General features: G+C 42.3%; 1 protein-coding gene across 2 annotated transcripts in view; it reads left to right on the forward strand.

Moving 5' to 3' along the window:
* The first annotated feature begins 592 nt into the window (after positions 1 to 592).
* Positions 593 to 13,156, forward strand: part of Fchsd2 (FCH and double SH3 domains 2) — a 189,833-nt gene continuing 177,269 nt past the window's right edge. Inside the window, exons 1-2 of one of the 2 annotated variants that reach the window (XM_032893067.1) lie at positions 593 to 902; positions 2,561 to 2,658. In XM_032893067.1, the coding sequence (XP_032748958.1) occupies positions 882 to 902; positions 2,561 to 2,658 (119 nt within the window). In that variant the 5' untranslated portion in view covers positions 593 to 881. The remainder of the gene's footprint in view (positions 903 to 2,560; positions 2,659 to 13,156) is intronic. The other variant, XM_032893066.1, reaches the window with a different exon arrangement.

Below are 13,156 nucleotides of genomic sequence, written 5' to 3' on the forward strand. Positions count from 1 at the left end.
TGCGCGCTCCCGGGAGGAGTCGCGCGCCCCAGCAGGCTGGCGGGAAGGCGCGCGGGAAGCCCCCAGCTGCCTTCTCGGTGTTGGGGGAGGGAGGACGGGAAGCGTCTGGAACGTTCCATCGTCTGAGAGAACTAGGGTATTTCTCGAGTCCCGTTCCCGTTCCCACCCTTCCCCTCTACCGAACAATCCATTAAGCCTCCCCCTTTCTCACACCGAGATCTGGAGCCCCGTAGCGCGGCCTGGCTCCCCCCTCCCATCCTGAAGCAGGCGGTGGCCCGAAGCACATCCCTCTGCAGCCGGAGCGGGGCGCTGTGGCGCGCGCCGGGGCCGGAAATTCCCGCGGCCTGAGTGGTTGGCGGAGCTCAGCGGGGAGCGCGGCGCCGCCTTCCTCCTTCCCGGGCCGGGCGGGGGGCGTTGGGCACCGCGAGGGCCGGGCTGCCCCGAGTGGGTGGGGGCCGCCGCGTCAGCCAGCTGCAGCCGGGCCGCGGCAGGCGGCGAGCGCGGACGACGCGGCCGCTCCTCCTCAGCCGCCGGGCAAGCGGCGAGCCCCCAGCGCCCCCCTGCTCGCGGCCCCGCCCCCTGGCTGTCTCGCCTCCTTTCCTCCACCCCCCCAGGCCGCCTGGGCCCCAGGCCTTCCCGCGCTCCTCCTTCTCTCCACACTCGCTGCTGCGACCCGGGTGCTCCTGCCGCTCGCCTGCCTCGCAGCCTCTGGGCCGATTGATTCCTCTTCCTTCTCCTTCTCAGGCTCTCCTTTCACACACACACACGCGCGCGCCCTGCAGCTTGCTGGGCCGCCCCCTTTTCTCCAACCCTCCTCACCCTCACAGTCTTTTAAACGCCGCCGTCGGGGGTGGGCGGAGGATTGATGTCCCTTCAGCATCATGCAGCCGCCGCCGAGGAAGGTAAGGGCGCAGCTGGCGGTGGGCTTTGGAGATTTGGGGGGTGGTGGTGCGTACAAAGAACGCGGCTGGGGCGACCGCTGCGCCCCCTCCCCCTTCCCGCAAGGGGCCATGACCACTCTAGCCTCTTGGCTTGTCAGAGTTGCCGCCCGCTCCAGGCAGGGGGTCGCGTGTGTGGGGTGTCTTTCTGACGGAGGGGCGGCCAGTGCTTCTCTGTACTAGGGAAGACACCTCCCTCCCCCCTAGACATTCGCTAGAGTTTTTTTCGGGCATGCATGTGTGTGTCTGTCTGCATGGCAGTGCTGCCCAGAGCAAAGTGCATTCTCAGAGCTGCACCGAGGAGAGGCGGGGGAGCCCCTGCAGGTTTGCAGAGCCTTGTGCGTGACGGATTGTTTAGTCTGCGCCAGGTTCGAGCCCTCCAGTCGCTTGTCGACACTCCACCCATTGGCAAATTCGCGGGGGGATTTGTTTCAAGTCTAGCCCCAAGATTTGGCCTGTCTTTTTTCCCACGGGGCTGCGGAAAAGAAGTTGGAACGGTCTCCGCCCTCCCACCCCAAGGGAAAGCAAATTAAGGATTGACGGGTCCTGCTACCCCCCCATCCCTCTTGCCCCGCCTCGGGCTAGGAAGCCAGGGAAACAGCAGAGCTCCCAGTAGGAAAGCCAGAACCTGGCGATGTGGCTTGAGCCCTACGGTTGGGGTTAAGATGGCCTAGGTGGCAGTGAAGGTGCTCTGGGGCTTGTCAGCAGCTTCCCAGCTGCTCCCTTCTACACCTTTCCGCACTGCTAAGGCAGTGTCCTTGTCTCTTTAAATCTTTCAGATGGATACTAGGTATCTACTCTGAACAGTGGGAGAGACAGTTAAATCCTTCCCTTGTGGGCAAACATTTGCCTTATGTGTAACTCATCTATGTTTCCTTTTCTTTTCCTTTCTTAATCTGATTTTTTTTTTTCTAGTTACTGATCCTCCCCCTTTCCCCTGCACGTGTACCCCAGGTCTCCATGTAGCTTTGCTCTGGTGGTCAGGAATCCACCAGGATCACAAACCAATTTCAATCCTAGGGTCCGGCCTGGCCAGGATGGCTCCAGCCAGCTGGCTTTGGCGGTCCTCTCTGTTTGAAGTGGGCTGCCACCCGGCATGGCTTGCTGGTTTAGTTTAAAAGCCCTGCATATGCTGGAAGGTCACTTTTGAGTTCTCCTTTGTGAGAAAGAGATTGTGATTTGATGCGCTGTCAGAGCGGAGGGCATCATTCTGAGACTGTGCCTTCTTGCAGCCATTATGGAATATTTTATGTAGCTTATTCATGCATATCATTTCACGATTATGTAAATTTCAGTCGCGAGGTATTAGGTACTGTATACTCTTTCATCTGTACTCCCTGCTCCTGGTGGTTAATGTCTGTATTTTTGGAAAGAAAGAGAAAGCAGAATCACAGTTCGCACCCCTTTAAGCTTCATTTTTTTTTTTTTGTATTTGTGAATTTTTATTCAGCCCTGGTTTTACATTTCTTGGCTAATTTTTTTTTCATTAAACTTAAGTAATAAAATTGGATGGCAGGGACAGGAAAACTAGAAGTATACAGTCTAAAAAATACTGTCTTCTTTAGGTAATTTTTTTCTTCAAATTGTGGTAAAAGTCTTCATAAATACATGCTATGTTTTAGGTGAAAGTTACACAAGAACTGAGAAACATTCAAGGTGAGCAGATGACAAAACTTCAAGCCAAACATCAAGCAGAATGCGATTTACTTGAAGATATGAGGTAAGATTACCGTAAAGAGTTGGAGAACTTCTGTATCTGCTGCCCAGAACCTTCCAGTTGCCAAGCCCTAGGATCTGATGATGGAATTTCCTTTTGGATTTCCTGCTTTCAGGCTGTAGAATTTTGACTCAGCTGGAAATTAGAACTGGAACTAACACAGTTTGAATTCTGTGTACACACACTTTTCGAAAACGAGAGCTTTAAGAATCTATCAGTCAGTTTGTAATCACCCAACTGGAAATTTTTACCTTTTTTACTAAGTTGTAAGGTATTTATTGGCTTTAACAATTCTATCATGTTTAAGCTGACACTTGTGGTTAATGGTTAGTGTTTGGGATGAGCCAGTCACCCCAGATGAAACTAGACTAGCACTGTTTGTTAAAACATGGCAAATACTACTTTGTGTTTGAATGTGCAATTTAGTGAGAATGATCTGTCATGTTTTATTAAAGCTACCTATATCCATAACAAGTGAGACTCTGAATTTAATAGATAAGACATTGCACTAACACTGTGAAGATGAATGTTGTAACTGAGAATAGTAAGATGGACATGGTGGCATGTATCTGGAATCCCAGGAATCCCAGTACTCTGGAGGCTGAGATAGTTGGAGCTTAAGTTCCAGGACAGCCTGGGCTACACAAGGAAACCCTGTTTACAAAAAAAAAAAAAAAAAAAAAAAAAAGAAAGAAAGAAAGAAAGAAAGAAAAGATACTGTAAAATATGAGCAGAAAGTAGGAATTTGTTTGTTTGTTTTGTTTGTTTGATACAGGGTTTCTCTGTGTAGTCTTGATTGTTCTGGAACTCACTCTGTAGGCCAGGCTGGCCTTCAATGCAGATCAACCTGCCTCTGCCTCACAAGCTCACTGGGACTAAAGACACCGCTGCCACTGTTCAGTTTGGATTATTTTTCTTGAAGGAAGTACCCCTTCCTTCCTTTCTTTTTTTTTTCTTGTTGATGGGACAGAGTCTCTCTATTGTAGTCCTAGCTGGCCTGGAACTCACAGAGATTCTCCTCCCTCTGCCTCCAAGTTCTGGGGCTGAAGGCATGTACCACCACGCTTAGCCTGCCACATATTTAACAATCCTGCAGTGCACAAATTGACAGTTCAACAAATATTTTTGTAAAGGATAAAAATATGATTTGCATATTCAAATAGAGCAGGTCCATCCAATTCTTACTTTTATAATAGTTATCAAGTTGGAATTAAATCTGTAAACCATCAGTTGGATATTTTTCCCAGAGTGTTCCAGCATCATGTTTTATGAAAAGCATTATCATATAATGTTAGGAAAAATTATGTATGTTTTGGATAACTAAGCATTTTAAAGACCCCCCCCATGCTTACTTTAGACCCTTTTGTATTGAGCATTTCTTCTATGCAACGGTCTTTGTAGGATTTCTAAGGCACATAAATATGTTTTCATTAATTTTGAATATTCAAAGATCGCTTTTCTGACTAGAAAGTGCCCTATTTCAATTCTGAATTTCTCTTTTAAAGTACTTTTTTAGATTTTACCTGTATATGTGGGTATCTTTGTATGTGTGTATGCTATTCATGTGTAGATACATAGGCCTGAAGAGGGTGTTGAGTTTCTGGAGCTAGAGTTGCAGGCAGTTGTACGACTTCCTGATATGTGTGCTGAGAACTGAGCTTGAGTCTTCTAGAAGGTCAGGAACTGTACTTAACCACTGAGCCATCTTTCCAGCTTCTTGTTTTATTTTCTATGTCTTTTGGTTTTGTTTTCTTCCTATGGTCTCGTGGTGAGGGTAGAGGTATTTGTTTTAAGTGGCACGTTAAGTGGGGCGTTGAACCCCAAGGCCTTGTATAAGCATGTGCTATGTCACTGGAATCCATTCACAGCTGCCACAAGCAAGTTTTTGGATTAAAAAAAAAATTCCTCTGCAAGATACTAAAAGTTTATATGGTTAAAAATTCAGTTTTGTACATCTGTTAAGCCCACCTAGATATTTTAGAAGACATCTCTAGATGAAGGAAGTAATAATTTTCCGAAGAATTTCAGGAAGGGAAAGTTCATGGGTAAGTAGAGACATTGCCTAGGGCATGTGGTCATGAAGACCCATTGATGGTGTGCTTTAAGGATTTCTTGATTACAGTCTTTTCTCCTCTTGTTTGAACTATAGTAGAGGAGCTTATGGTCAAGAGTCTGGACATTGGAGTCATTCAGTCTTGGATTTTTGTCCAAACTCTCACCTATTAGCCATGCTGACTTTTGAAAACTGACTGAATCTTCCTAAACGCCAGTTTTCTCATTTATAAATTGGGGTGATAGCGACTTTCATTCATAAAGGTTATGCAGATCAAATGACTGTACATACGGATGCAACATACATTAAGCTAAGCCGATATTGATTGTTGTTCCTCCTGTTGCTACTGTTTGAATTCTTCCTGATTCATCCATTCTGCTTTGCATTGCTAGACCAATATCCTAGTTATCACAACAGAGTCCTCACGATTTCCTCTCTTCAATCTCTCTTTAGTAGTCTATCTTCCATATTGTTAGCAGCTTCTCTTTCTGTGGCCTTCTAGATAGTAGTACAGACTACAGACTTCTTTCTCTAGCTTAAATATTGCCATTTAATGAATCCTTTCTCTTTTGGCCACTCGGGAATCTGATTATCTATTACTCTATAGTTATAGTTTTCTTCCTCCTCCTCCTCCTCTTCCTTTCTGGCATTTTCATTCATGATTTTGCTGTGGAACCTTGAATTTGTGACCAATTCACCTGTCTCTGCTTCCTGAGGACCGAGGTAACAGGTGTGTACCAGCCACCGTAGTCATCTCCCCTACTTTTTTTTTTTTTTTTTAACCTGACAGTTCTGGTTACCATCACTGCTGCAAGTTAATTATTCTCTGAGATCACAAGGAATTTTGATTTTGTATGATTTGGTTACTTCATGCATGTGAATGCTTTTAAGTTAGAGGTTAAGTCTTTATTTGTAGTACACAATTTGTGTTATTTATTTATTTATTCATTCATTTATTCATTTTGAGACAATATAGTTCTAGCCAGCCTGCAACATGTTATGTAGACCAGTTTATTCTTCCACTTCTGCATATGAGAACTGGGATTACAGACACATATCACTGTGTCCTGCTTATATGTATATGTATACATACATATATGTGTGTCAGTGTTCTACTGCTGTGAGGAGACAATATAACCATGGGATACTAAGGATAGCATTTAACTAAGGCTTGCATAGTTTCAGAGGTTTAGTTCATTGTCATCATTGTGAGGAGTATGATGGGATGCAGGCAGACATGGTTCTGGAGAAGTAACTTTCTCTGTTCTACGTCTGGCTCCACAGGCAGCAAGAAGAGAGGACACTGAGCCTGGCTTAGTCTTTTGAAACCTCAAAGCCCACCCCCAGTGACACACTTACTCCAACAAGGTCCCATCTACTCCAACAAGGCCAGACCTACTAATCTCTCCCAAGTAGTGCCATTCCCTGATGATCAAGCATTCAGATATGTGAACCTATAGGGGGCCATTCTTATTCAAACCACCACAATGTGCATGGATGTGTGCATATGCATGTGTTCGCCTGTGCAGGTGAGATGTTGATGTTAGGTATTTTTCCATTTTATTTATTTTTGTGTGATGTGTGGGGGTGTGGCTTGTGTGTGTGTGTGTGTGTGTGTGTGTGTGTGTGTGTGTGTGTGGTGTGTGTCTGTGTGGGTGTGTGTGGATATGTGTATTGGAGGTCTCATTCCCATTTTATTTACTGAGAGGTAGGCTCTTTGTTGAACCTCAAGATCACCAGTTAGGGTGGCTAACTAATCAGCTTACCACAGGGATCCTCTGTCTCTGGAATTACAAACTGCCATGTCTGCTTGGCTTTTTTATGTGGTTGCTGGGGAATCCAAATGAGTCCTTATGCCCAGTTAGCACTTTATCCATGAAATCATCTCCTTAGCACCTCTCCTTCTTATTGCTTGATACAGGGCCTCTCATTGAACCTGGAGCCTATTGATTTTGCCAGATAGGCTGGCCAACAACTCCCAGGGATCCTCTTGTCTGTCATTTTCTAGGCAAGCACTGTCACATCCTGCTTTTACATGTGTGCTGGAGATCTGATCCTCATCTTTTTCAGCCCCACTATGCTATTTGACATAAATTTTATCCCTGTTATATTTAAGATGTATCTGGGCATGGTGGGTCATGCCTATATTCCCAGCACTTGGGAGGCTGATGCAGGAGAATCGCCATGAGTTTGAGGCCACCCTAGGCTCATAGGGAATGTCAGACCAGATCAGGATACTGAATGAGACCCTGTCTCAAAAATCCAAAACCCAAACCAACCAAACAAGTAAAAATATGTTATGAGTAGTATACCAGACATTAGCAGAATATTTTAAAGAAATCAGTGCAGTCTTTTTTTTTTTTTACTCCCATATAATTGTAAGTAGCATATACTATTACATGCTAAAACATGTTTTTAGGCCTCTTTGTCTAGTGGCTGTCCTGGTTCAAAGATGCCTTTGGTTTGACACATTTTGTGAAAATAGGTGATTATGTCATGTGTCATCAGATTGCTACATAAATTATTATGAACTTCCTTCTACTTACATAGAACATATGAAAATTTTCTATAGTTTCATGTAATAGGAAAAGCTCTGTATTCCCCCTGTGGAAATATTATACCCTATCTAGTATGATAGCTCTGTTCATGAGTGTTCTTAAGAATACATTTAAGCTGGGCATGGTGGTGCATTCCTTTAATCCAAGCACTTAGAGGCAGAAAGGAGACAGATCTCCATGGGCACGAGGCCAACCTGGGAACGTAGTGAGTTGTAGGATAGCCAGGACTATGTAGAGAGACCCTGTCTCAAAAACAAACAAGAATGTATTTTATACATTTTAAGCCAGGCATGGTGTAATGTATCATGTCTCTAATCCTAATACTTGGGAGGCAGAGACAGGAGGATCTTTTTTGAATTTGAGGCCAGTTTATCTACAGATTAGTCCCAGGTCAGCTGGTACTACATAGTGAGACACTGTTTCAAATAAAACCAAAACAAACAAACAAACAAAAAAAAACCTTGAAACAAAATAAACATTTTAAGAGCTGGTCATGGTAGCGCATATCTGTAATCTAAACACTTGGGAAAGTTTTTATGGTCTACTAGGGAGCTCCAGGCCATCTAGCTAAAGCTACATAGTAAGGCTCTGTCTCAAAGACCAAAAACAAAAATTTGTCTTGGGTAGAATTATGCTATACAGGGACCTTTTAATTAGGCGTAAGTAGGAGAGATGGCTTAGTGGTTAAGAGCACAGGTTACTCTCATAGAAGACCCAGGTTCTATCCCCTGCACTCAGATGGGGGCTCCTAACCATTTGTAACTCCTGTTGTAGGGTATCTGATGTCCTCTTAAGACCTCTCCAGGCACAGCAAGAATGTGGCACACAGTTTTAACATTTTGGTAAAACATTCAAACACACAAAATAAAATATTTACTAAAACAAAACCTAGGTATAACACGTCTATCTTCATTCAAGCAAAGATAGACTTGAAAAATCTATCACAGCTCTATTTATTTAAAAAAAAAAACTCTTTTAGGACTCCACTGTAGCAAAATTAGCATATATATTTAAATTTAGTGACAATAACAAAGGCTTTCTATCAATAGCCATTCAAAGCATCTGAAGATATTTAAATGCCAGCTGAACAGATTTCTCTGCTTATTTGCTTTTGCATTTTTGAGGCCTACATATACATGCTTTTTAACTGTGAAGCATTAAGGAGGTACCTGATAAAGAGTTAAGATCTGCATTCCTATTATTGCATCCTTATTTTTGATTTGTTGGCAGAACATTGTATGGGTAACCAAGAAATAGTTACAAAGAAACATTGTAAGTATCAATTTACAAAGCACCATTTTTTTTTTTTTCTTTTTTTTTCCGGAGCCGGGGACTGAACCCAGGGCTTGTGCTTGCTAGGCAAGTGCTCTACCACTGAGCTAAATCCCCAACCCCACAAAGCATCATTTTTTAAGCAAACAATACACATAAAATTCAAACTTCTATTAATTCAGAATTATGAGAACCTATTTAAAAGCATGGGCTTTTTCACTTTAAACCTTTAGAAAGTGTAAGATTATAGATGGCTTTTTAATGTTATGTTAGATGTTTTGTGCTGTGGTCAATACATTAGTTGATGTGTCTCTATTGTTATGAATCTTCAGGTATTGTATATCTGTGAATTTATCTGGAGATAAATAGTGTGGAAACTTTAATTTCATTTGATTTTCTTATAATCATGACTTAAAGCTGTCATGAGAACATTATTTTTCAGAGTGTATCTACCTAGGCTAATACAGAAATAGCTTTGCATTAGTAGCAGGTGACTTTTGGAACATTGAAAGATGGATCTCAAAGTAGTTACTCTAGTAATAGATTACAGTATTTCTTGCTAAAACACCCTCTTTCCGTCCAATGCAGCTTGAGTACTTAATAACTCATCTCCTTAACAGTTTTTGGACTTTGGAACACTTCAGTTTATTCAGATGTTATTAAATTCCCAACTGGAAAAAATTTAAATTGTTTTTGAAATAGGATCTTACACTCTACCCCAGGCTGGTCTTGAACTCATGGTAATCTTCCTGATTTTCTTCCCAATTGCTGGGATTCTGGGCATGTATTATCATGTCTGGCTTTTTCTTTTTAATATAGAGAAATGAATGAATGATAAGAATACTTTGTTTTTGTTTTTTGAAAGGACCTTATTGAGCCTCCTTTGAAGAAGCTCAGGGGGTAAAGGTGATTCTCTTTGAGCCTATTGGTTTGAGTTACACTTAACGTTTGGAAGGAAAGACCAACTCTCTCAAGTCAGATTGACTTAGGGACTCCCTGTGTGGCTGAAGATGGCCTGTTCTCTGCCCTCTGCCTCGATAGTGCTAATAGGCTCGTACACCATGCCCCATCTACACAGATGAAATTCTTATGATTCTAAAAGAAGCTGAAGGGCAAACCTAAAGATATAATGAGATGTAAACAGGAGGATTTTGTGCTACATGTGGTAGGTCCCACCCTACTCTCTTCTTCTGGAATTTGAGGGGAGGAGGCCAGTTATGAGATCGTCTTCCTCTGCTGTCCTCCCTCTTCTGCTCATTGCTTTCAGGGAGTGAATTAAGAGAAGGAAAGAGAACTCATTGGTTGTTAATCAAGGACATTCCATTCTTTGGGGAGATTTCATACGGATGCATTTCCTGTTGAAATTTTTGTCAACAATGAACAAGCATACTTGACTTTTTGTTGTTGTTTTAAGACAGGGTCTCCCTTACACAGTCCTGGCTAGCCCGGTACTTGGTATATATGTATATTAGGCCATATATACATATATACATGTAGTGATCTCCCACTTTTACCCCTTGAATGCTGGTATTACAAACATTTGCCACTTTTCACAGCCCACTTTATTTATTTTTTATTTGTTTGTTTTTGGTTCTTTGAGACAGGGTTTCTCTATGTGACAACCCTGGCCTTGCAGATCAGGCTGGCTTTGAACTCAGAGCCACAGAGATCTACCTGCCCCTGCCTACCAAGTGCTGGTATTAAAGACTTGTACTACCACTGCCTGGTACCTATTTTACTTTTTTTCCTTCCTGCTCTCCAAGGTCTCAGACTAAACAAATTTCTAAATACTAGAGACTATGTGGGTTTTTTTTTTTTTTTAAAGAATGGTTTATCCATGTGATGCATGCAGGGACCCAAAATCAAAACTATTTATTTTTTAAATAAATGTTCTTAGGAGGTCATCATATATGGGAAAGAATTGTGGAATCATACTTGTTTCTTAATTATTTAATTAAATGTTCTCTGTCTGTCTGTCTGTCTGTCTGCCTGTCTGTCTTTCCTTCTTTCCAAGCACAGGGTTTCTCTGTGTATCCCTGATTGTCCTGGAACTTAGTCTGTAGACCAGCCTGGCCTTAAACTCAGAGAGATCCTCCAGCCTCTGTCACCTGAGTTCTGGGATTAAAGGTGTGTGCTACCACCACTGCCCAGCTGTTTACATTTATTTTACTTTTTAAACTTTTATGTTTTAAGTTTATTTTATCATTACTGTATGTGTAAGTATTTTGCTGACATGTATGTCTCTGTACCACATTTGTGCCTGTGAAGATCAGAAGAGGGCTTTAGCTCCACTCGAACTAGTTATATACAGTTGCTAGCTGTTATGTGGGTGTTGGGATTGAACCTGGGTCCTCTAAAAGACTAACAAGTGCTCTTAACCACCGAGCCACATTTCCAGCCCTGCATTGTCTGTCTGTCTGTCTGTTTGTTTTTAGAGACAGGGTTTGTCTGAGTAGTCCTGACTGTCCTGGAACTCACTGTGTAGACCAGGCTGGCCTAAAAGTGTGTTTCTACTACCCGGCTCTGCATTCTTTTTTTAAATCTGTGTTTCTCAAGCTTTAATGTGAGAAACTCTTCAGTGTCTTCTCTGTTGAATATTTCTCTTGTCAGTTGTGTGTTATTAACCCAGTGTCTTTCTTAATTTTTTTTTTTCATCCACTGAGCTGTTTTGTTTTCCACTGGAGATTGAGTATGCAAGGCAAGTGTACTACTATAGGGCTATAAACCCCAGTGAAGTTATTTGTGTGTGTGTGTGTGTGTGTGTTACATATTGTGAATGGCTGAAGTAACGCAAAGAATAAGCCCACTGAAGGTAGAACAGAGCTTGCAGCTTAGCTCTGTCTCTCTCTTTTTTTTTTTTTTTTTCTTTTTTTTTTTTTTTCGGAGCTGGGGACCGAACCCAGGGCCTTGCTTGCTAGGCAAGCACTCTACCACTGAGCTAAATCCCAATCCCTTAGCTCTGTCTCTTAATTGCCTGGCTAATTTCTGACACATTACAAAACTTTCTCCAGCCCGTGCTTTACGTATGTGAGGAAAGATGAGTGTTTACTTTTTTTTGCTGTAAATTAAATGAGATGTGGAACACGGATCAGATACTCAGTTTCGGCAACACCTCTTGCAGTTGAAATTAAAGTCTGGGAAGAAAGTCTTAAGGAGACAAAGGTAGTTGTATTTCATCAACTATAGGAAACCCTTTTTGTTACATCTTCTTAAGATGTATCCTTGTTGTGCTGTGGTTGGCTGTGCTGTGGTTGTCACTGTTAGTGCACATGATGGCAGAAGAGGTATCTATTGGTTTGAATGGAAATTCCATAATGCCTGGAATGTAAGTGTTGGATCCAGTGGGCTTTTGATGGCCCATAATATATGATATGGGAAAACTTGGGATCTTTAACTAATATAGAAGAAAGTGATTCAGATTTGGGTGTAGTGGCTTATGTCTTTAATCTCAGCACTCAGGAGACTGAGGCAAGAGGATCTCTTGAGAGTTTAGTTTCCAGAATCCAAAAAGCTACATGAGGTGATATGTGCTTGTAATCTTAGCACTGGCAGTCAGACCTAGGTAAGTCTCTGGGGCTTCTTGGCCAGCCAGTCTAGACAAATTGGCAAGCCCCTAGGCAAGAGAGATATTGTCCCAAAAGATAAAGTAGATAGCTACATTTTTTTTCTTAATGGGAAATAAAATAACATGTCATGTAAAGGACCCTCTAGAGGAACAGAACTTAGAGAATGAATGAATGAGTGAGTGTGTGTGTGTGTGTGTGTGTGTGTGTGTGTGTGTGTGTGTGTGTGTAACAGGGATTATTAGAATAGCTTGCTGGCTGTATCTAGTGACTCTAACAATGATTGTCTACCAATGGAAGGTCCAAGAATCCAGTAGTCATTCAGTCCATGAGACTGGAAGTCTCAGTGGGCTCCAATGCCAGTAAAGGAATATATTTGCCAGAGAAAGAGGTTGGGTGGCAAGCAAGCAGTGGAGTAAAGGCAGAGTGAAGAGATCCCTGCTTTCACTTCCTTTAAATAGGCCGTCACCAGGAGGTTCAGATTAAAGGTGAATCTTCCCACCTCAAGTGATCTGGATAAAAGTGGGTTTTCCTACTTCAAATGATTTCATTAAGAAAAATCCCTCATAGGTTTACCTATTACTGCTTGGGTTTTAGGTAATCCCGGATACAGTGAAGTTGACAGCCAAGAGTACCCATCACTCTAAATAAAATACATGCTTCCAAATCATGGTTAGTCATGTAGGGAGGAGTTTAAGAAGATAAAACCAGTAGAATATGCAGTTTGAAAAGGGCTATTTAAGGAAGGTTTTCTTTGCTTTTTTTTTTCAGTCACTGACTACTGCTTCCTTGAATTGAAAGAGCCAAGATTTTAATAATACCTCTTCCTCTTGCTATTCAATGGCTTATTAACTTATAAGGCATTACTAAATAGATCTTTATCTCTAAAATTTAAAGATTTGGGTTTTGTTTTTTTGATTTTAGATAGGGTCATCGTTGTAGCTTAATAATTTAGAGTTGAATGGAGGATTCTCTTCCAAGCTGAAGGAAATTAAACTAAGGAGTAGCAAACATTTTCACCACTAGGATTAAGCATAGATGTGTGCTGGATAATT

Source organism: Rattus rattus, chromosome 2 (assembly GCF_011064425.1).
Source record: "Rattus rattus isolate New Zealand chromosome 2, Rrattus_CSIRO_v1, whole genome shotgun sequence".
NCBI lineage: Eukaryota > Metazoa > Chordata > Mammalia > Rodentia > Muridae > Rattus > Rattus rattus.